Below are 24,290 nucleotides of genomic sequence, written 5' to 3'. Positions count from 1 at the left end.
CAGCTCTAGGGAGGGATCCAGTAACTCCATCCCAGCCTCTCCCAGTAGGAGTGCTAGGCCCTATACTCCAGTACTAGGCTGCTGTTGCAGGAGTCAGGAAGGGTGTCAACCCACAGTGGAGAACGTAAGTGCCAGGGATCGCTGGATGTGAGGACGCAGCAGAAATGAGGGCATGTTCACTGCATAGTATACAGCACTCACCAAGACGTTCATTTTTATTGAAAATTACGGATCAGTCCTAACTGTCAAGAGGATGCAAAAACATGAACCAGCAGAACTCAGTCCAAATGGGGACCAGATGCAGCCCCTCTGGATTCCCAGGGATGTTATTGTTTTAGCAATACGCTGCTGGACCACATGACCCGAGTGCTATTTTTAATCCAAGGATAACTCCAAGCAGGCCCAACTTTCCTTCGTTGCTGCAATTTATTCTTGACATTTCCCTTTAAAAACAAGGGCCTCGTGCCAGGCCTGTCTGCCTCCCAGTGCAGCATCATGGTAACTGCTCTCTCCTGTCTCCTCCTAAGCCACACACTGTTCTGGAGTGGCGCATGGTACATGGATTCTCCCTGGAAGTAATAGGTACCTAGAGCTATACTCATAGCCCCCGCTTCCCGGAATTCTGCTGCTCAGACAAGAAAATTTAAAACTATCCCCTGCCCCACAATGGGACATTTCTTTGCTGGCCTGAAGTTCCCCTTTCCTTCTGTTTGGCCGCAAGCTCCGCCTCACCAGCAAAAGGTTAGCTCCACACCGATGCTCCGCCCCTCCAGCAAAAGGATAATTCCGCCCCCAACCAGGGTATTTCAAAGGCAAGGGAAACTCAGAGGGAAAAAAATTGTAAGAAGTGAGGGAGGGGGAAAACCTATGACAGCTGCTAGTGGAAGCTCCTCAGCTGCAAATATCGCCACTGTTCAGAGCCAAACTGCACCACCTCTTTGGCCATGGATAGATGTGGCTTTCCAGGAAGGTGACAGAGAACAGGCTGATTCTGCTCTGCATCTCCTTGTGGGGTCTATATTGCCACAGTGAATGTAGGGAGGGAAGGTGGAAGCTGGCATCACTGTAGCAGCTTCTCCACAGAGAGTGGTTTCGACACTCTTGGTGCCTTAAAAAGTGGACCCTGCTGACTAGGAGATGAGGTGCTTGTACCTCTGTGCTCTGCTACATGGGAAAATGGCTTCACAGCAAAATGCATATGGTCTCAAGGCCTGATTGCCCAAAGAGCTAGGCAGCTGGAGCTCCATCTGAAATCAGTGAGAGCTGCAGACACTCAGCACCTCTGCAAATGAAGCCTTTAGTGAGGCCTGTACAGACTAAGCTCTCCAGCATCAACTGAATCCAGGGGGACCTAGAAACTGCAGCCTCAGAGCTATCGGGCCTCGTGGAGTCTACACACGCTCTCGGTGCTCCAGGCCAAGCACTGGTGAACTTAGTCCATGAGCTACTCGTATCCCTCGCTCAGGGAAAATATCAGTGCAGGCAAACGTGACGGTTGTTTGCATTTATTGTCGATACAAAGGGAGCATGTGGAAAATGAGATGAGATGCAGGCCTAGGGCTCCAGGCAAGTCCCCAGCGTGGCCCTTGGCACCAAAACATTTGAGCACCTCGGCTTCCAGCACTCATCTAACAGGGTTAGTGTTGCTGCTCTTAAGTGGGAATGAGGCCTGTTGCAAGTGTGAGGCCAGCAGGACTTGTCTTCTGGCAGGAGTGTCGCAGCCCAGTGCTGGGGGGAAGTGGCCATCACCTGCTGGCATCTCTGGAAAGGAGCTGCAAAGTTCCCCTGGGGAAAGGAAAGCTAAGGCATCTTGAGTCACCAGGGATTGATGTGTTTCATAAAACCAAGAGGGACTTGTGGAGCCGTCTTGATGCTCTAAGGGTATGTCCCAGACCGTAGTGCTGGAGAAGAGGTAAGAAACAGGCAGGGAGGATGGTGTCATGGCCAATCTGACTTTGGGAAGCTTCATCCTTGCATGAATGGCTGGGAAGGCAACTGCAGCTGGCGATGAAGGGCTCAGAGGAGGTGTGGGAGCAGAAGATAATGGGGACACAGGTCTAAATTCAGCTCTCGGTTACATCAGTTTAAATCCAGTGACTACAATTAAATTACTCCAAATTTATGCTGGTGCAACCAAGGGCAGAATTTGGCCCAGACTCTCTTACCAAGGCCGATAAAGAATTCTTTGCTTTTGGTGCTTTAAACCTGACTCAATAACATAAAATGCAGCAATGTAGAGATAGTGGGCCTGATTCTGCCCTCCCCAGTGTAAACCAGGGGTGACTCCATTGAAGGCATGTCAGAGTAAAGCCTGTGTGAGATGAGTCTCAGTCCAAGTGGATTCTGGAGTGGGAAACTGTAGTGACAGGATTGGGGAGGGGACATTATTTTGTACCATATGCGCAGTCCTACCCCAACATTCACCTGTTCTCTCTTGGGACTGAGCCATGTAGAAACAACACTGAGATGGCTCCATAACCTTCCTCGTTCTGGAGTCAGAATGATCTTTCCTGGGACATTTGCTATGTTGCTTTCTTATTCTGAGAGCAGGTCAGTCCAGGGTTATTACACTCCTAAGGTTGAAAATGACTGTAGGGCAACCAAGCTACAGCTCATGTGGAATTTCCAGGAGTCAGTCTGAACATTAGCACTCCAATGCCAACTACTTTGTTGCTAAAGCTGGTCAAAAAGCTGGAAAAACAGTTGTGCAGGAAATTTCATAACTGGTTCCATTTCAGGGGGGTTGAAATGGGCCCATTTTCCACAAAAGTTTTGCTGATGTTTGTTTATTCAACCTTTTATTGAAAGCACTATGGAACGTTTTTGGTAAACAGACATAGTCAATAAAGATTTCAGTCCCAATTTCCGTACTGGTTCCTAGTAAAAAATTATTGGTAAAAAATCTCACAGAAACTTTTGTGAAAAATGGAAAATTACGACAATTTAAAAAAAAAGTTCCAGTTTTGAATAAAGGCCTTTTTTTTCCCCCATCAAAAAGCTTTCTGTGTGTAAACTTTTGACCAACTCTACTTTGGATGTAGTGTATTAACCTCCCTACTCTATGAAAACATGTTTCCAGAAGCTAAAGCTTATTGCAAAGAAAGTGAGCATCATAGAGTCAGTGTCCATTTCGCTTGTGAAAAGTACCTATATCCTGCCTGTAAACTCTGGGAGATGGAAAGGGAGTGGGGGGTCCATCTATCAGAAAAAGAAGTGGAATGGTCAGCCGGAAGACACGAGTGTAACAATTTCCTGCATATCTCTGCAAATTAGTTCCAGGAAAATCGGGAAAAGCCAAATGGAATTTGGTCACTAGCGTCATGAGTTTCCATTTGTTTTCAGTCCACTTAAAACAGGAAGGTCTGCAGGGCTCCAAGGAGCGAACCACGTGAGTCCAGATGGAAAGTGGAAAGCAGATGCATCAGGTGTGGAAGGCATTAGAGATTGTCATACATGCGTAAAGTCTTTTCCAGCTGCTGGCTGACTCTCTGGTAGAAGATGATCTGTTGTTTCAGGTAGGACTGCATCATTTTCTTAAAGTCTGCTATGCGCCGCTCATGGAAGTGGTTCATCTCTGCCTGGAGGGAAAAGCCAACCACTCGGCAGCGTTTCCGAATCCCATCTGCCTCCTCCTGATCCATCTTCCCCTCGTCACTCATCCGCTGGCTCTCCTTCACCTTGGCAAAGGCTCCTGAGAGGGGGAGAGAAATGAGACACCAAGGGTTAGTAAGATGTAAATAGCGTGTCCGAGCCCTCCCTCTCTCCAAGCTATACCGTGTCCTCCTCTTCCACCCCAGCATCCCAAGAGAGAGACGAACGCTCACTGTGAGCACCAGGAGAGCTACAGATGCACCCTTGGCCTGGTTCTGTTCCCCCTTAGCTGTAGAACCAGGTCTTTCCCTTCAGGTTCACATACCTACTAATGCCTACACATTCCTATGGTCCTGGAAAAATCCAGCACTCCCTCTGCCAAGCCACATGAATGATGCCCTCCCTCTTCATCCTTAGTCCGTTCCAGTCTCCCAAACATCTGACTACATGGGACTGAATGAAAACAGGCAGCTGGAAAAATTGCATCAATCCAAGGCCCTGAGTGTCACTTCACTATACAGCCAAGGCACTGGGAAGGCACCAGCACACTCAAATGTTCCACAGACAGCTCTGGACAGCAATGCTGGGAATCACATCCCAGGGGGCAATCTCTGAGTAAGCTTTGCTCCCTGCATAAGAGAAGGAATGGATCCACCAAAGGCCCTATGTACTTTAGAGAAGCACAATACTCTAGCACTGTTTGCTCTGGCTTTTGTGGATCAGACGGAGTTTACATTTTCATCAGGATATGACACAGTTTGGCCCTGCCACATGGCTAGATCGATGTGTGTTAGAACATGGCTGGGTCACTACCAGGTTTAACAGCCCACTGTTTTCAGAACATACATGGGGCTTTAGTGTATCCGGCACCATCCAGTACATAGTGCATCAAGTTGATTATCAAAAGACCTGTGCTCTGTCTCCAGTTTTCCCACTGTCTTGCTATGTAACCTTCAGCAAGTCACCTAAACTCTATATACTGTGCCTACGTGTGAAGAGGGGATAATCATTCTTACTCACCTTTGTAAAAAAAGTGCTTGGAGAACTACTGATGAAGTGAGCTACATAAGGGCCTATTATTCAATTATTATAGTCTAGGAATAAATCTACATTGTAGCGACTCAGAACATCAAAGCTGCTAGAAGAGGCAATACATTAACAGAAGGAAGGAGCATGAGGTTTTATACAGTGTCTTAGGGATCTCAAGACACCCGACAAAGCAAAGGGTTCAGTTCTAGTCATGCAGTGACCACAAAGGTGAAATCTGCACATAGCAATAGCTTATGCACCTTTGGATCTGTGGCAGGAGGGATGGGAAAGAAGGATACTCCTGCTGCTTCTTCTTCTTATTGCAAAAGGACATGGGACACTAATCTTCCTCCTGGACAGCTACCACAGAAGGATAGAACAGACCCCAGTTCATAGAGTCATGGATTTTAAGGCCAGAAGGAACCATTATGATCATCTCACCTGATCTCCTGCATAGCACAGGCCAGAGACTCTCACCCAGTAATTCCAGCATCAAGCCAAATTCTCCTCTGAAGGACAATCTCTATAGCAGTGCAGCATCCACCGCATATGCAGTGTGATCAATGGGTACAGCAGGCCCAAAGTCTGCAACAACCTTTCATCTCCCAAGTGCCAGGTTCAAACATAGATTAGGTCACCTACTCTAAATACAGTGGATTCACCATTGTCCACAGCGGAAGTTTGTCCATATCACAACAGGCTTTTCTGCTAGACCCCATTATTCGGGTGAGCCTCTCAGGACTGTTTAAACCTATTCCCAATCATATTAAACTCTGCTGATATAAGTCACTCATAAACCAAAATAAGATCATGCACACAGCAAGGAGTTTACATCAGTTTAATGTAACTGGTTTAAAAACCTATTTAAATTAAACTAGTGCAACTTTCTCATGTGGACAACCGCTTGTACCAATTTTACACCAGATTAACTCCATTGTTTTCAGTGGAGCTACTGCTGATTTACACCAGTGAAAGTCAAAGGACATTCAAGTCCTGTGTGTTGTGTATTCTGCTGTGTTGTACCTGCTGTGTCTTTATTATTATGTATTCCCATAAACATGCACATGTGACTAAGATCCTCAAGGCAGGAACCAGTCTTATGTTTTGACACACTTCACCTGTGTACACCAATGGCACTATATAAATAACAATTACCATAAAAACACCAAAGGGTTTGTTATAATAAATAGAACACAGCAGGAGAGGCCAGAAGAAGATCAGCACAGGCTGCTTAGTCAACACTGAGGTGCATTAGCAGAGCTATGGCAAGAACTGCATGTCAGAATGAAGATGCACTGGCGGAGTTCTGTGGGGTCCCGGGGCAGGAGGACTGAAAGGTCAGGATTCAGATGTATTGGCAGAGCTGTGTGAAGGCAGCTTACACAGCACCTGTGTGTCCTATGCTTGGCTCTAGCAATTGCTATCATGAACTTCCACAGGTACTCTATTTGCCTACGCAAAAAAAAATTAAAACCTCTACTGCCCAAAGAGCAAGGATTGCTGGGAATTAAAGACTTAGCAGCTTAGGAGGACCAAGCATGGCTTTTTGAGACCCTGCTTGAAATCTAACTTGTGTAAGATGTCAGGGGAATCACATCAGCTCCTAACAGCACATACAGTTGTGAAAAATGCTGTGTATGTCTTTTGCACTGCTCCTCCAGTACTGCTGAGGAGCATTGTTCTCAGGTGATAAGCAATGTTTCCCCATATCTTATGCCCTTATGCCCTATGTCATGCTTGTTCTTTGTCTCCTAGGCAACCCCATGTGCTCCCTAGTGTCAGAACTTGCCAAAGGACCCACTCATTGTGCTCCAGAATTTCATATTTCATTAAAGGGGGGCGGGGAGGGAGGGGAGATTTTCAAAGCCAGGAGAGGGGGAATTGGATGGATGCCCAATTCCATTAATTTTAATTGGGTGTCCAAATCCCTTAAGCAGCTTTGAAAACCTCATTCGGAGTCTCTGGCCCTTACAGTTGTGAAGAAAACCTTCCAAACGTGAACAGAGCGTAGCACAGCCCATGCAGTGTAGTCTGCTGACTCTGCACAGAGCCTGAAGCAGTAGCTCAGAGAAGTGTGAACTGGCTCATTTAAATGTTAACATTGTTAACTATTTCACTGCTGATGACTTTAGGAGAAACAGACAGTTAGAGTACTGATCCTTTATCCAAAAACCCTTCAACCCTTCCTCAACTGCCAAAGCTCTCAGATTCTTCCCCAATGAGTGTTGAAATTTACCTGAGGCTGCCATGGCATTTCCAGCCTGCTATATTAAACTGCCACAGAATCAGGGCCCTTGGCACAGAAGTTAGGCGAGTTTGCCACAGACTACACGGGGCCTGGCTCACATTCCCCCTCAGATGAGCAGTTAAAACACCTCACTCACCCTGCCCCATCACCAGAGTCCAGCTATACTGCAGAGAGGCCATCGGCACTTAGATACCAAGTGGAAGGAGGGAGGGATTAGGCTGTGCCTTTACTCAGTGCATTTTTACGTACAGATAGCTATCTCCGTGTAAAATGGTAATGGAAACAAGGCACTATGATCTTTACCCCAGTGGAGCTAGTTGCGGTATACTCCAGCTGGAGGAGGAGGACTTAGTGTTGATCCCAGATATGGTTCATCATGGTACAACTCCCTGTGCCTTTGTCTCCACTAGGATTTTACACCCAGAGTGTGATCTTGAGGTAGCAATCTCGAAGTAAAAACACACCTGTTTCTGCAGTGCACACGTAGCACTAAACAGATCAGGCCTGTCCAGGAATCAGAGGTTAATTTCATCCGAAGATTCACAGCACCTCCCCACCCTTTCCCAAAAATGGCCTCAACCCAACCCTGGAGGGAAGGCATCTAACTACAGCCAGAGTCAGGTTCACTAAGTCACCCCAAACCAGATCCAACACCCCTTCTCCAGACACCCTCCAGAAGGGCCCCTGCCCAGCTGGTATTGGAAAGATGGACTAGATAACCTGATTACTCATTTCCTTTCCAACATCTAGGATTGCATTATCTAGAGCTCCTGCTACTAGGAACACGACTGAGCCAGAGGCTTTGCCCACCACATCTCCCGGAATGATGTTGGACTACCTTTGTGTTCACCTTCAGAAATCATTGACAATGGGGGAATGTGACATGGCCTAATTCCTTAGGCAACTGGAGTGGTACACTCAGTATAAGACTGCGATGGGGTATACAAGCCTCTCACAGGCTGGAAAAGGTTAACGAATTGGCGTGAGCACAACCAGCACCACCTGCTACCCCTGCAGTGCATGTCAGGCCTATAGGAGAGGGTGAAAGGGGACAGCTTGCTCAGGTATAGCTACCTAGGAAGGAGAGCAGAAAACCAAGTGTTCTTACTTGGGGAGTGTAGCGGGGCCAGGCAGTTACCTCACTCCAGCCCTGAAGGGGTTAAAACAGCCCTGGGAAAGGGCTGCTCTGGGGGAGCCAATAAGGTAGGCCGATTGGAGAGGCAGCCACAGCTGGCCCTATAAAAGGGCTGTGAGGCAGCTGCTTACAAAGTTTCTAGTGGTGGAGAGAGAATAGTGTGACCAGATGTCCTGATTTTATAGGGACAGCCCCATTTTGGGGTCTTTTTCTTATATAGACTCCTATTACACCCCACTCCCTGTCCCCATTTTTCACACTTGCTGTCTGGTTACCCTAAGAGAGAAGGACTTGGCTGCCTGGGAGCTGAACAGGGTACCTGAGGTGGAGCAGGGCTGGGGGAAGGCCAGAGGAGCTGAGGAGCTCCAGCCTGGGAAACCCCCAGGCTGCAAGTCTTGCTGAAGGCCCAGAGCAGGTAATAGAGTTGCAGAGATACAGCCCAGGGTTAGGCAAAGGCAGCAGGTCCAAACCCCCCTTGCCGTCTGCCCTAGTGAGCGGGGGCTAGATGATGATTGGCAGTAGCCACTGAGGCAAGATGGGGATAGAGGGTTGGAGGTTCCCCGGGGAAGGGAGACCCAGAGACTGTGGGGGGTAGTGCAGAGGTCAGAACCCTGAGGGAAGGGGCACTGAGGTCCAGGAGGGACATGGAGGGCCTGAGGCAAGTGGGACATCAGTCAGCAGAGGGTGCTCTGGAGCTGGAGACCTAATTCCCAGGACGACCAGCAGGAGGCGCCGTGCCAGTGAGTCGTCAACTTGCTACAGGGAGAGAAACCAGGAACAGGGCAGGACTGTGGCTGGTCACAGCCTCCCTGGAGGGAAGGCAGGCTGGACACTGGACTGTTTAGGTTTATCAGAGACCTGCTGATGCCTCACCTGAGGCGAAGGGTGATATCTGAGAGCTCAGCCAAGGGGCATGTGGTCCATTAACCTCAGAGGGACTGAGAACTAGGACAAAGCCTCCTTTATTCTGTGATTATTTGGGGACTGTGATTTTAGACTCTGCTACTCCAGGAGCAAGGGAGCATGGGGCAGGGGTGCCAGTGTTTGAACTTTTATAGTGAAATGGACAGAGAGCTGAGCCACTAGAATGGGCTGAAAACCCCACTGGGGAAACTGAGGTGGAGTGAGTGCAGCACAGGGGACAGTGACCCGATAATAAAGACAATCCCCCAAAACTCCTCAGACTTTGAGATATGTTAGGTTCCCTAAAGATCATTTCCACCTTGTCCCCAACCAAGAGCAAGAATTATCTGGAAGATCCCAGTCTCCTCAGACACGTAGGGAAATCCTTCCCAAGCAGCAATGCACACACACAGAATCACCGCCATTTCCCATTGTATCCTTTGTTTCCAATGAACCTGGAGGAACACTGCAAAGGAGAATGCATGAACCTCCACTGGCCTGCCCAATGGCTGTATGGTTTGACCTTGTCTGCCTTTATTATTCAGTATTTGTAAACGCTCTGTGAATGAGATTCCGTTTGCATGAATGTTAACGAATTGGGTGCTCGTCCTGTAAATACGGTTATTTGCATGGGAACGGGGTCATTAGTAATTCACTGATAGTTACGCACTGTACAGGGGTCAGCATCACCATGTTGCATGATGAACACTTGACAAAATTACCTTAGTGATGGACATTGGTGGGGGATGGAAGGGGGCTCCCAGCTGAGGCAGGGGGTTGGAGTGTGGGTTCTGGGGTGGGACCAGAAATGAGGGGTTCAGGGTGTGGGAGGGGGCTCCAGGCTGGAGCAGGGGGTTGGGATGTGGTGGGGTGTGAGGGCTCCAGCTGGGGGTGTGCAGGCTCTAGGGTGGGGCTGTGGATGAGGGGTTTAGGGTGTAGGAGGGTGCTCCAGGATGGGACCAAGGGGTTCGAAGGTTGGGAGGGATATCAGGGCTGGGGCAGGGGAGTGGGGCGCAGGTGGGTGTGTGCAGGCTCCATGCAGCGCTTACCTCTAGCATCTCCTGGAAGCAGCAGCATGTCCCTCCTCTGGCTCCTATGCAGAGGCGCAGCCAGGCAGTCCTGCGTGCTGCCCTGTCTGCAGGTGCTCCCCTCACAGCTCCCACTGGCCGTGGTTCCTGGCCAATGGGCTGGGAGCCTCAGAGTCAGTGCTCAGGGAGTGGGGATGGAGGCAGCATGCCTACAGAGCCACATGGCTCCTAGCCACGCAACGGCAGGGACAGGGAGCCACTTGCCAGGAGCTGCGCGAGGTGAGCACCCCCATAGACCTCAAAATTTTTACCACTGACACGTTGCCAACCCCTGGGGCTGTACTCCTGTTTAAGAAGTTTCAGTCCTTCTGATCAAGGGAGCAGAAATAATCCCATGTGACCAAACACCATGATTAGTCAAAGGGAACAACTTACAAACAAGCCACATGTTTGCACGGCCTGTTCAAAGAATCCCCACTCTCAAATGGATTTGAAAAATCTAAGTCTGTTTAGGAAAAGAATAAAAGGGTAAATTTTCAATGAACTCTGGGCCTTACTCTCCGCTGGCTTATTGTGCAAAGTGGGTATAATGCAGAGCTCAGCAGGAACCAGAATTTGTCTTTTGTAGGTATCAGAGGGGTAGCCGTGTTAGTCTGGATCTGTAAAAGCAGCAAAGAGTCTTGTGGCACCTTATAGACTAACAGATGTTTTGGAGCATTAGCTTTCGTGGGTGAATACCCACTTCATTGGATGCATGTAGTGGAAATTTCCAGGGGCAGGTATATATAAGCAAGCAAGAAGCAGGCTAGAGATAAGGAGGTTAGTTCAATCAGGGACAGGGCCGGCTCTAGCAATTTCGCCGCCTCACGCACGGCAGCACGCCGCGGGAGGCGCTCTGCTGATTGCCGGTCCCGCGGCTCCAGTGGACCTCCCACAGGCGTTTCTGTGGACGGTCAGCTGGTCCCGCGGCTCTGGTGGAGCTGCCGCAGGCGTGTCTGCGGGAGCTCCACCGGAGCTGCGGGGCCAGCGGACCGTCCGCAGCCACGCCTGCGGCAGGTCCACCGGAGCCGCCTGCCGCCCTCCCAGCAACCGGCAGAGCGCCCCCCCGGCGTGCCGCCCCAAGCACACGCTCGGCATGCCGTGGCCTGGAGCCGGCCCTGATCAAGGAGGATGAGGCCCTCTTCTAGCAGGTGAGGTGTGAAAACCAAGAGAGGAGAAACTGATTTTGTAGTTGGCAAGCCATTCACAGTCTTTGTTTAATCCTGAGCTGATGGTATCAAATTTGCAGATGAACTGAAAGTATTCTTTGAGTCGGAGACGGCGAAAGTAGGCTTCCAGATCGCCGCAGAACTGTATCATGTTAGTAGGGGTGGCAGGGCAGAAAGAGAGTCCCCGAGATAGGACAGCTTGTCTAAACTCCTACCTGCCACATGAGGCCACAACTGTGGTACCCCTAAAACACCCAGCAATATTGTCAATCTATCCAACCACACACTCAGCCCAGAAGAAAAGTCTGTCTTATCTTGGGGACTCTCTTTCTGCCCTGTCACCCCCACTAACATGATACAGTTCTGAGGTGATCAGGAAACCTACTTTCACCGTCTCCGACTCAAAGAATACTTTCAGGATAACACTGAACAGTCCACTGATACACAGTTACCCTCCCACCAACAGCACAAGAAGAAGAACTCCACATGGACTCCTCCTGAGGGTCGAAATGACAGTCTGGACCTATACATAGAATGCTTCCGCCGACGTGCACAGGCAGAAATTGTGGAAAAACAACATCGCTTGCCTCATAACCTAAGTCGTGCAGAACGCAATGCCATCCACAGCCTCAGAAACCACCCTGACATTATCATCAAAGAGGCTGATAAAGGAGGTGCTGTTGTCATCATGAACAAGTCTGACTACCAAAAGGAGGCCGCCAGACAACTCTCCAATACCAAATTCTACAGGCCACTTCCCTCAGATCCCACTGAGGAATACACTAAGAAAGTGCAGCATCTACTCAGGACACTCCCTACACTAACACCAGAACAAATCAACATACCCTTAGAGCCCCGACCAGGGTTATTCTATCTACTACTCAAGATCCACAAACCTGGAAATCCTGGACACCCCATCATCTCAGGCATTGGCACTCTCACTGAAGAACTGTCTGGATATGTGGACTCTCTACTCAGATCCTCGTTATCTCTAGCCTGCTTCTTGCTTGCTTATATATACTTGCCCCTGAAAATTTCCCCTACATGCATCCGACGAAGTGGGTATTCACCCACGAAAGCTCATGCTCCAAAACGTCTGTTAGTCTATAAGGTGCCACAAGACTCTTTGCTGTTTTGTAGGAAATTTCACAACTTCAATTTTCTCCCCCATTCTAAAATGGACAACAAACTAAATATTTCTTGTGAAACAAAATCCCCCTCAAAAAATTATTTTGGAGTCAACAGAAATGTTTCCTTTCAAAACAATCAAAATATTTTCTTCCAATTTCAACCATTAATTTTTTTTTAATTTTCGTTTTTTTATGAAAAACAATTTTGTTTCAAAATGAACAACTGAAATGGACCATTCTGGATATGTCAAAATGAGACATTTCAAGAACCTTCATTTCATTTCTTTCTAAAGAAAATTTTGTCAAAATGACATTTTCCAAAACATGTTAATTTCATCCAAAATGGCAATTTTTGGTCAAAAAAAAGACATTATGATTTAAAATTCCCAACCAGCTCTAGTGTAAAGTGCTGCCAAATCAAGATGATAGTGTTTCACCCTCACTTTGCAGTGGGGTAACTTACTGCAAATCAGAAGAATCAGACTCATTCTTAGCAATGAACAAGCCTTGATTTTAAAATGCAGTGATGGCAAAGGAAATTGCTCTGTGTCTGAGGTAAGTCAAGATGGGCTTCACAAGGCACTTCATTATTTATATCACAGCAGTACCTTGATGCCCTGTGCTAGGCGCTGTACATGCATATAACAAAATGTCAGTCCCTGCCCCAAAGAGATGACAGTCAACTAGCTGCTTCACAGCAGATACAAGAGTCCTCTTTCAATTTCGCTTTAGTTTCTGAGAGTTGAACTAATAGGCAGGGTTTTCTCGCTCTGATTTCTGACTTTCAGGCCTTGCCTAGCTTAGGGTACGTCTATACTACTTGCCGGATTGGCAGGTAGTAATCGATCTATCAGGGACCGATTTATCGCGTCTCGTCTAGATGCGATAAATCGATCCGCGGATCAACGCCTGTATCGACCTCGGCAGGAGGAATAAACAGCGTCGATAGGGGAGCCGCGGCAGTCGACTCGCCGCCGTGAGGACGGCCAGGTAAGTCGAACTAAGATACTTTGACTTCAACTATGCAAATAACGTAGCTGAAGTTGCGTATCTTAGTTCGATCCCCCCCGTGTAGACCAGCCCTTAGAATGTTAGAATGTAGCTCTGTTTAACTGATCGCCAATTCACTTGAGCTAACTAAGGCCTTGTCCATACACAGAAGTTGTACCGGTTTAACGGAGGCCTTGTCCACATGCAGAAGTTGCAATAGTTTCACCGAAATCAGTTTTCGGACTGATTTAAATTAGTGCAAACCCCTGCGTGAACCCTCTAATTTTGGTTTAAGGTGGCTTATTTCAGTTTAGCTTAAAGCTGTTCCTAACTGACTTGAGTTAAATCAAAATAACCCTGCTTTAAGCCAAAATAAGAGCATTCACATAGCCTTTTGCACCAGTTTAACTAAATCCACCATAAATTCAATTGCTGCAACTTTCTCCTCTAGGCAAGCTCTAACATGAGTGTAAATGCAAATGATGGCACTCCACCTATGTTTAATCTTGGACATGATTCACCCTAAGGCTCAGGGAGGGTCAAAGGAAAAATGATGCAGACAGAGAAACAGGTCTGAAAGTCAGAATAAGCCATAAAGTGAGCCACAACCAGGAACACTTTTTGTGAAATAACTAATTTAGCATTTACACTCAAGTTCACTGGAAATTAACTAGCTCACCTGACACCATGAACAAAAGTCACCATCTAGACAAGGCTTTGGGGGGGGGAGGGTAGCTGATACTTGTGGGAAAGACAGATTCTATTTTTTTTAATTTTTGTGAGAAGGAATTCTGCTCGGCTGTTTGCAGCATTCCTCTCCCCCATTCTTGAGCTCAAAGTCCATTTGCATGAAAATAGAATTTCTTCTTCCTAAGAGTTTCTATCAAGGCCAGCTGCGTGCGCCTGACCTGAGGTTAGAGTCCTCTGTTTGTGACAGCACAGTAGGTTGCCAGTGGAAGTTAATGTGATGTCACAGGATTATGACTCCTGATCAGGATGTAGCAGGAACAGAAGCTCTGTTTAGAAACAAAGGTTCTAATCTAAGCCAAACCCTGCCCTTGGTTACAGATACAAGCCTCACTCAGGGCAGATTCTGGGCCATACTTTCATACAAAAATCCTTAGTAATAAGAATGAGTGGAAAGAAATATAGAAAATCTTGAAGGTTAAATTCCATCTTGGGGTAAGTGCAGGGAAGGCAGCTGAGTGACACCCGAGAGGAATTTGGCTCCCAAGGTTTAAGAAGAATTGTTTCTAGCTGAAATCTATTATCCAGGTTTTCTGGGTGGTGGTAGCTGCTCTCCCAGGAGTAGATTCTGCCATCCTCACACAGAGAGTAGCACTTTACTCCATTAGTTGTGCCATTCATTCGTATGGAGCTACTTGCAGTAGCAAGGTTCTTCTGAGGCCACGTCTACACTACAAAATGTTGTTGACCTTACTTACGTCGGCATACAGCCACTGCAGTTATAAATCACTTGTGTGTGGACTTGGCTGCTTGTGTTGGCCGTGCACGTCCGCACCATGAGAGCTTGTGTTGATTGTATTGTCAATGTGGGGCATTGTGGGACAGCTCCTGAAAGCCACTAACAGTCAATGTAAGAAAGGCAGCATCTACACTGACACTGCATTGACCTAATTACATCGATCGTGCCTCCATGCCGCTCAGGAAGGTGGTGTTACGAAATCGGCACAACTAGGTCGATGCAAGGCAGCTTACATTGACCTAACCCTGTAGTGTCGACCAAGCCTCAGTTTAAGGGTGGCTCTAAGTATTTAGCAGGACACTTCCTCATGAACACAGAAGCACTTTTTTTTTACCTGCAAGCCAGGTGTGATTCACGGTTCTGGTAAGATAAACCAGATCCCACCCATAAACCACAGCCCTTCTGTCCGTGCTATGGCTTCCTGGATACATACAATGGCATTGTAGAAAAGCACTTAACAGCCCAGTCTTCCTGCCTGTACTTTTCACTTGCAAAATATTTGCCCTGGAGTGAAATCAGAGCTGGATCCTCTTGCCAGCTTCCTCCTCTTGGATAGAAATGCAAGTCAGGGGAGATGGCAACCCTGAAGGAAGACAGAGAGTCTATGGGTAGATTTTTCTCCAGTAGGAGTCAGGTGCCTGTGCTTTTGGAAATCTAGCCCTCTGTGAAGGACAAGGCTGTTTTCTCCTGGGAAGGCATTTTGTTCCTGCAGCACCTCTAACCTGGGCCTCCTGGACTGGTTTACAATGCAGTACCTCTTGTTTTGCCACATGTCCCCAAAACACCCAAATGTCTCACTTTTGCCAGGCCACATATGAATAGAGGAGGGAGCCTGGCACAAGCAGTAGGACTTCTGAGATTGAAAGGGACTGCCTTTCCTCAAGTGCACTACTTTCTATAGTGAGTCTCACAACTCTGCTGCTAGCCAAACACAGATACAAACAGTGTGTTCTGGAATCCAGGCCTCACCAAGACTCTGACGCTAGCTACTCTGACAAGCAGCATGCCAAGACTTCGTGTTTGCCTTGCTGCTCTCACCTCACCAATGATCGTCTCCTGTTTCCTGGGCACTCTGTCCTCTTCTGGGATAAAACAAGATTCTCCAGCTCTCTGGCCCAATGGGGCAGCCTGGCTCTGCACTGGCAGACACGGGACAATGAATTTCCAAGAGTTTTTGCTCTCTGGTGCTCTGAGGCTCTTTGAGAGGAGCTAACAGAGGCCTAGGGCTTCCCTAGAAGCAAAAGACTGTGTAGGCTCAGAGCAAACATGATCCTAGCCACTTGCAGAAGGTGCCCTAGGCTGCTCCCTGCAACCAGTGTCGCGAATACAAATACATCTCAGTCAGCTCTGCCAGTATGGGGAAACAGGGATTTATCTGTCACTAGATTTCCTTTCCACACATTAGTGGAGAGACTGGGGATACTTAATCAAGGTCTCATTATCTCAATGGAGGAGATGAGAAACGAGGAGGAGGAGAAGCTGGCTGGTCCTGGTCATGAGGTGATTCCTAAGCAGGGTTCATTCAAGAAAGTCTCTATCAGGGTTGGACTCCCCAGCGAGGAACCAATCACAGGGCTGCCAAAATGCATTCCGCTTCCCCTTCTAAGTGTGAGTCAGTGGGAGGGAAATTAGGCCTGGTACCACAGCCAGAGTCAGGTAAAATGTCAGGTGGTCACATGGAATGCTAAGAAATATAGGGCATTAAGCAGCAGCACATTTGACTTCTGCATAGGGCAGATCCTGGCCCATATCCTGGTCCCAGAGATTCAAACAACCCTTTCCAGAGGCAGGATGGTCTAAGAGACTGAATATGAGGCTGGGAGAAACAACATTTGAGCTCTGCCACTGACTCACTCTGTGCCTTGGGGAAGTCACTTAAGCCCAAATTTCCTAAAGTGGCCTCTAATATTAGCTGTTCCAGTTTAGACACCTCAGCGACTTGCAGAGTATGGAGCATCCACGACTCCAGCTGAAGTCCCCAGGGGCAGGGGATACTAAGGTCCTCTGAAAACCAGGCTCTGGAGCTTTCCAAACTTTGCACCCAGAAAAATGAAGCATCTACAATTCCAGGTTCCTGTTGAAACCTTGGACCCTAATTTCATTGTTCTCAGATTCTCTGGCTGCAAAATGAGAGTAATTATGTGCACCTGCCTCCCAGGACTAACAGGAGATTGAATTAGTTAATGGGGGCACAGCACTTTGAAAGACAAAATACTGTGAAACTTCTATAAGAGGCTGCCTACCTCCTGTCCTGAGAGACCACCCCAGATTATCCCCAAGGAAATTCAGTCCAATCCTGCTCCACCTTCAGGAGAAGGCCACCTCCATTAAACAGCCAAATGTTGCCTGTCCCTAGGGCGGTCTCCTGAGACAGGCTTATCATGGCAGCAACTGAGGCCCAGAGAAAGCTGCGCGTGGGCATAGCTTACCTTTCTGAAGGTGAATGATGTCTGGGAAGTTGGAGAGGAGCCCTTGGTACAAGGAGAGAGTGTCCAGCATGAGGAAAAGGTCATTCTTGGGCTGCTCAGCAAACATCTCCCCTACAGTCTCATACGTCTTGCCTGTGTGCGAGATGGCATTGTTGAGTGCGTCCGAACTGTAGGGCGGGTCCATCTGGAAGGAGTAGCTGATGGCTTGGAAAGCGTTGCCCAGCTTCTGGAACTCCTTCCGGAACCCCCCCACGTGCTTGCGCACCAGCTCCGAGGCCACGTTGGTCAGTTGCAAAACGCTGTCATCCATCTTCTTGCTGAAAGCCTTGAACGAATCCACCCGGTCTTCCACGTCCTGCAGATCCTGGTGCTCTGTGGGGATCTGGAAGGTCAGCAGGAAGCTGGCCCCCACCATCTCATCCTTCTCTGCCCGCCGCTTGCCCATCTTCCACTGTTTATCATCGCGGCAAGTGAGGAAGTGCTGGAAGCCCTCATACTGGGACAGCACAGGGTGGCTGGTCATGTGGTCCATCCACAAGATCAGCCTCCGCTTGCGCTTCTCGATGAAGTCCTCCTCGAAGCGCCCAGTGGCCTGCTTCTCGGGCAGGTGGGGAACCGAGATCACTGTGAACTTGTTCAGTAGGCGATTGTACAGCCAGTCGAAGTGCTTATACCGCCGATAGACAGGTGCATTGATGCCGCTAGGGGTCAGCTTGTAGGAGATGTAGCTCTTGATGCCCTTGAATTTTGTTTGCTTGGTGGGCTCCTCCACAGAGCAGATGAAAGGGTGCGGGTTGGCCCTCCACTGGGGGCCCTTGGGACCCATCTCAATGGAGTAGGTCTCAGCGATCTTGGACATCATGGGCACATCTCCCAGGATAAAGGCCTCCACACCAGAGCGGACGAAACAGGAGAAGCGGTTGAGGTTCCGCCCCACCACACTGCCCCTCTTGGAGGAACTGATGCTGTCCTGCCTCTCCAAGGCTGGCTTGGGACGATAGCCAGCATTCTGGTTGGGGTATGCTGCAGGGTACTGCAGATTAGGGGAGGGGTGCCCATTGGTGCCAGGGCTCCCCCGTGGCTCTTCTACCACTGTGCAGCCATCATCCCAGTCGTCCCAGTCATCATCATCATCATCCTCAAAGCTGCCCTGGTGGGAGGTGTTGGTGTTGGTGTTGGTAGGGGGCATGTAGAAGGACTCATTCCCAGGGGAGCTGGCTGGACTGTTTGAATAGTCTGTATAACCAGAGCTCGATCGGGACCTGAGGATCTCAACGTAAGAGGCAGGGAAGATGCCAGTTTCTCCTCGGCTGTTCTTGCCCTGCAGCCACCCGTCCAGGGAGTTTTCGCTGAAGATCACCAGCTCCTCATTCTCCTGGATGCTGATCTCTTCTTTGTTTTCACTCTGGAAGTTGTAAAGTGCTCTGGCTTTCAACGCCATGACTGCTCCTTGGAGGACTGTATAACTTGACACCCCCCCAGCACACCACTAAACTAACACCTCAGACGCTTCAACAGCCAGAGACACTGGTTTATAATCTGTAAAACACCGGTTTATAATCTGTAATAGTGATGTGGAAAAAAAGTTTAGTTGAATTCACCTCGAAGTAACAAAAATATATATGTTTATATTTTTTCTAATTTTTTTTTTAACTTAAAGGCCTATACATTCATATTGCAGTCTAAATTCATCGGTTAAAAATGGCATTCCTAGGGCAATCAAACATGTTTTGCACCCTCCATTTAGGTGATATAGGCCTCAGTCAGATGGACACATATCCATAAAGTTGTCAGCTCCATGTAGATTTTATCTAGCTGTCAGTCTGTCCCTGTGCTGTCCACCTTTCCTGTTTGAATTTACATTAAAAATATTCCCCAAATAATCTTGATCAAATGCAAGAAATCAAAAATCCCCCTTTTTTTTTCTTGAATTCTTTTTTTTAAGGATTAAGAACAAAATTCTAAATCTTGGCCCATCTTCCAAAAAGCATATCCAGTGCAATTCAGAATCACAGTGCTTGAAAAATACCTTTAAAAACAGGCAAAACAAAACAAAAGAACAACCTTAAATGATCCCAACACAAATATTTTGCAATTCCTGGTGGGGCTGATTTTTGGAAATCCTCAAACCTCCAAGGGGGTGGAGGAAACGAAAAAGCCAAAAAGCAATCCAAGATTGAATGTGTCACGCCTCTCACACAGCAATAACAACACAGTCGCCTAAAAAAATCCCACCCTCTTCAAGATGTTAAAAGTTCATGCGAAGTTTAAAAACGGAGACCAAAAGAGAAGTAACTGAGCTCTTCAGGGATAGGGAATCTTTAAATCACTTTTACAACCCAAATTGGCAAGTGCCAAGTGAAAAAGGAAGGATTTGCCACTCACCCAACGACACAAAGTTAGACAAGCCCCTGATGAGGGCTGAAAGATTTTAGAATCAGATCCATTGATTCCGTCTGAAAACTGTTTGGCAAAGGGGTTTCTTTTGTTGGAATTATTTCCTGGCCAGCTTCTCTCTGCGCCCTGAAACTGATACAGTCAGAGCAAATAATGATCCAACCCTTTGGAGAGGAAACAAAAACCAACCATCAAAAATGTGGCAAATTCCTTTCTCTTCAAACGAGCTGCACACAAAACCCACCGAAGTTCCTTCCAAACGCTGCAGTGTTTCCAGGATGAAAAGCCAAAGCGTCAGGCAAGGGAAGCAGCGATCCACTGGATCCCTCCTTCGGAGCACTCCCTGCAGATTTTGGGGTGCAACAATGAAATTTCCCAATTCCCAGTGATTGCAGGGGAGTGGGGTGGGGATACGATTCCGTTTTCTTGTGTCCACGGGTGAAGCGGAGAGGGGGGGAAAGCTGCCCGAAGAATTCAGCAAAACAGAGGCACTTCCGTTTGGAGAGAGGGATAAAGCCAGGAGACACACTTCTCCAGGCTGTGCTGGGCGAAAAGATCTCTGTTCTGGCCCCAGTCCTGGCTGCTGCGGCTTGCAGGGAGATCTGGAGGCCCAGATACCTACACGTGCCAATTCAGACCCCTTTCTCTGGGGACAAGGACCAGTCACCTGCAGCAGACCTTTCACTCCATCTTGCCGAGCCGCCGGCCGGAATCTGCTCCAGCCAGAGCTCTGCGAGTAAAGATGATCCCGGCCTCCGCCGTTCTTGCGCAGGGCGCTTATGCAGGAGAAGTCCCAGTCTCTGGGCTCCTCCTCCCGGCTCTGTGCTCCAAGGTCCCGCTCAGTTTTCCTTGTTGATTCCTTCCTGCGCCTGCTGTTTTGCGGTGCCCTCAGTAAGTTTTGGGGAATTGCCTGTTGTAGCCTGGGGGCTCTCCAGTTCCCTGTTTGCTCTGCCTCCCACGTACCCCTGGATGCCTCTCCCCCGCTCCACAGCTGGGTCCCTCTCACACTCCAGCCTTTTCCATGACGCAAAGGAGGGAGGCGAAGCTCGAAAGTTTAAAAAGCCTTCAGGCGAACACAGAGCCAGGCTGCAGGGAGCCTAGCTAGGTCACAGGCTGCCCTCTACAGGCAGTCAGCACGGCTGGCCCCCGGAGCTGGGTTTCTTATCTATGGGGGGCATTTATCTTCCTGAACATCGGAGGGCCTCATGCGTAGCTGGATCTGAGCACTTCCAAGAATTCAGAGGTGTTCAGAGCTGAGGCAGGTAATACCTAGCTTTTCATCGTAGATATCAAGCCGCTTTACAAAGGAGGCCAGTATCATCATGCCCATTTTACAGATGAGGAAACTGAGGCACAGATGGTGAAGTGACTTGTGTAAGCTCTCCTAGCAGGCCAGTAGCAGAGATGGGAATAGAACCAGGTCTCCTGAGTCCCAGCCCAGTGCACCAGCCACAGGGACACACTGGCAATTCCTTTATTATAAGTCAATTATTTTAACAATTATTGTTATAATGAAAACCTACAGATCTAGAGCTTGATTTTCCTGTCCTTTGCACAGGTATAAACAAGGAACAACTCCATTAAAGTCAGTGGAGTCACACCAATGTAAACCTGGAATGAGTGGAAAATTTGGCCCCTAGTGTGTCATATCTCCTCTACCTGTCTAATTGAGATCCCAGTCCTGCAAGTTGCTTACCATAAATGAACATATGGCCCCACATGGAGCCCCACTGGAACAGCTTGCAGGATCAGGGCCTTAGATTACATCTCACTGGTGCGGGGAATATCTATATTTGAAGGCTTGTATCATGCCTGGCACATTATCAGTGCTTAAAAATAGTAATTAATTAATGTCTACATTTTCCCAAATAGGTATTGGACCCTAGGGCGCCACTACAAATAACTGCAGGATACACTGGTATTTCCAAGTGTCCTGTGATTGCAGAAACAGAACATCACATCTGAAGGCTGAGCATCTTTCTATTTAGTTTTTGTTTACATCTTTATCATTTTTGTTGAATGCAAAAACTGGTGCGTTCAGTGAGACACATAGAGCTGAATTCAGACTGTGTGCAGAAGGAAAAAAGCAGAGCCAGTGGAGCTGCTCCTGCTGATTGCGGGTCTGAATGTGGCCCATACTGTGTTAATATCTAGTAAGATACTTGAGACTGTAAATATAAAGAAACAGGGAAAGGGGGAGTTTCTCAATTTTCGCAGCTCCTCCACTCATCCTACTTTATAGGAAGTAAACAAAAGTGAAATCTGTGAGGACCTAGCCAAGAGAAACAGTGTGATCTCTTTTAATCAGTGCAACGCCTATGTTTTAATACACACATTTACTGGCTTTATACATCCTAGCTTCAGGCGTTAATTGTTTTTTGTTTTGTTTTTTATCACCTTCAAAAAGCTTAATTTCTATAGGGTAGCCTGTGCAGGTTGGTTTGCTGATTTGCATAGGCAGATTCTACGTGAGATATTTTCATACAGTATCATGGCAGGGTGGTTAGCAGCTGATTTTTAGATCTCTGCTCCTAAACTTCAATCCTGTCTGCTTTAAAGGGCCAGATTCAGCATTACCCAGCACCTTGTTTAGTCATTTGCACCCTATGCAAATTTTACACCCACTCTGAGGTGGTGTAAATCAGTGCTTTTCAAGCTATCTGATTTGGGGGACCGGCAATTTTTTTTCCAACGTGCCTGGGACCGGTGCCATATTATTATCCTATTCGATGCTCTTATGAGGAAACTCGCTGCGGACCAGCAGCTAATGGCTCGCTGACCCACCACTTTGAGAAGCACTGGTGTAAAGGACTACAGAAGGCCCTTTGTCTCCTTCACCCACTCCCAACTTCATACCTTCATCACTGGGCCAATCAACTTTCACTCAGGGCCCAATCTCACAAGGTGCTGAGCACCTTCAACTCCTATGGAAGGTAGTGTGAGTGGTGGCATCCAGCATCCCCCAAGAGGAGCTCAGCACCTTACAGAATCAGGCCATTTCTTTTATCATTCAAATCACTTCTAAACAAGAGCTGGCCAAAAAGTTTTGGTTGGAAATTTTTGCTGAAAAATGCAAATTCAGCTACACCAAAACATTTTGCAAATTCATACCAGTTTTGAAGTTTGTTTCCAAGAAAAACAATTCTGAAAAAATCAAAATGTTTTGATTTTTTTGGTATGAAATTACTTGTTTCAAAATTTCCTTTATTTTTTTCAAAGTTCAAAAGTGTTAAAACATAGCTGAAATCTAAACAAAACATTTTGCTTGACTTGAAATGAAATTGGTTTTCACATAAGAATGGCCATACTGGGTCAGACCAAAGGTCCATCCAGCCCAGTATCCTGTCTTCTGACAGTGGCCAATGCCAGATGCCCCAAAGGGAATGAACAGAACAGGTAATCACCAAGTGATCCATCCCCTGTCACCCATTCCCAGCTTCTGGCAAACAGAGGCTAGGGACATCATCCCTGCCATCCCGGCTAATAGCCATTGATGGACATAACTTCTATGAATTTATCTAGTTCTTTTTTGAACCCTGTTATAGTCTTGACTTTTCAATATGCCAAAAATTTGGAAAATGTTTGCTATTGGTCTGTCCTGAAACTAATTTTTGTTTTTACTTTTTGAAATTGCCACCCAATTGAAATATCCCACAGCTCTGCTCCTAACAATCCACTTGTCCCACAAGGCCAATGTGTGCAAACATCCCAACCTAACACTGCTGTCTGCTACCAGTGTCATTTACACTGTTATCTATTTGTGCCTTTATAAAGTCTGCACTGGAGGGCCAGAATTATGTTTGCTGTGTATTTTTCCTACTGCAAAAGAGCATATGTCTGTGGTGCTGTACACATAATAAGGTACAAAAGGGCAAACCAAGTCTTGTGTTCTTAATTCAGAACTCCTGTGTGGAGTGTGGAGAGGCATGACAGGCTAATTTTGCTTTAATTATGTCTCATTTAACTTGGACATTTATTAATAATCATTATTATTATCCCACTTTTGTGGAACCTGGGGCACATCGCTGTCTCTTCCCTGAAAAGTTTACAACCTATGGGCCAGATCCTGAATGTTCTTATGCACATGAGCAACCTTGAGTAGTCTCACTGACTTCAGTGGGAGAACTTGCACAAGTAAAGCTACCCAGGTGATTAAGCATTTGCAGGATGAGGCCCTATAAAATGAACCAGAGATGGGACACATTAAGGATGCCATAGTAAGTATTATTTAGGTCTTGCTCCTGCAAATGCTTTAAGCATAGGTGTAGCAGAATTCTATTTTTTCTTTATAATTTCAACAGGTCATATGTTTATTTTTAAGCATTTTTTTTTCAGATTTGTATCGATTTAAATTTTCACAGTTGCATCTTATGGGATGGTAGGCTGGGGGTAGAGTCAGACAATTATCTGTAAATGTTGAGATTCAACAAGAATGCCCTAGAACCCTTAAGACACAGTCAACATCACATGCCAAAATACACAAATTAAAGATGTTTAAACCCAAGTTCTCAAGCGCCATTCCCCTCACTTTGCCTAGCTGCAAATGTCCATGATTGTTGATGGAAATATTGTGTTGGCAGTTTGCGGGTGTGCGGTGAACCGGACATTTAGTGATCACAATCCACCCCTTTCCAAGCCTAGTTAAGCTGCACCCTTGGCCTGCTCACGCGCTCCAAGGCCCAGCCCCCCCAAGGGATTTAGGTGCTGGAATCAATG

At 47.4% G+C, this 24,290-nt stretch overlaps 1 protein-coding gene across 1 annotated transcript; it reads right to left on the bottom strand.

Annotated features, from left to right (window-relative positions):
* Positions 1–202: 202 nt before the first annotated feature.
* SNX33 (sorting nexin 33) lies at positions 203–18,622 on the bottom strand. The gene is made up of 2 exons (XM_050967008.1): positions 17,178–18,622; positions 203–3,691 (listed from the first exon to the last, which is right to left on the bottom strand). Exons 1-2 carry the CDS (start codon positions 18,616–18,618, stop codon positions 3,438–3,440), a joined length of 1,695 nt encoding a protein of 564 aa, XP_050822965.1. The 5' UTR covers positions 18,619–18,622; the 3' UTR covers positions 203–3,437.
* Between the last annotated feature and the right edge of the window lie 5,668 nt (positions 18,623–24,290).

Source organism: Gopherus flavomarginatus, chromosome 9 (assembly GCF_025201925.1).
Source record: "Gopherus flavomarginatus isolate rGopFla2 chromosome 9, rGopFla2.mat.asm, whole genome shotgun sequence".
NCBI lineage: Eukaryota > Metazoa > Chordata > Testudines > Testudinidae > Gopherus > Gopherus flavomarginatus.
Note: the sequence above shows the minus strand (reverse complement) of the source record. Positions and strands in the feature narration are given on the sequence as shown.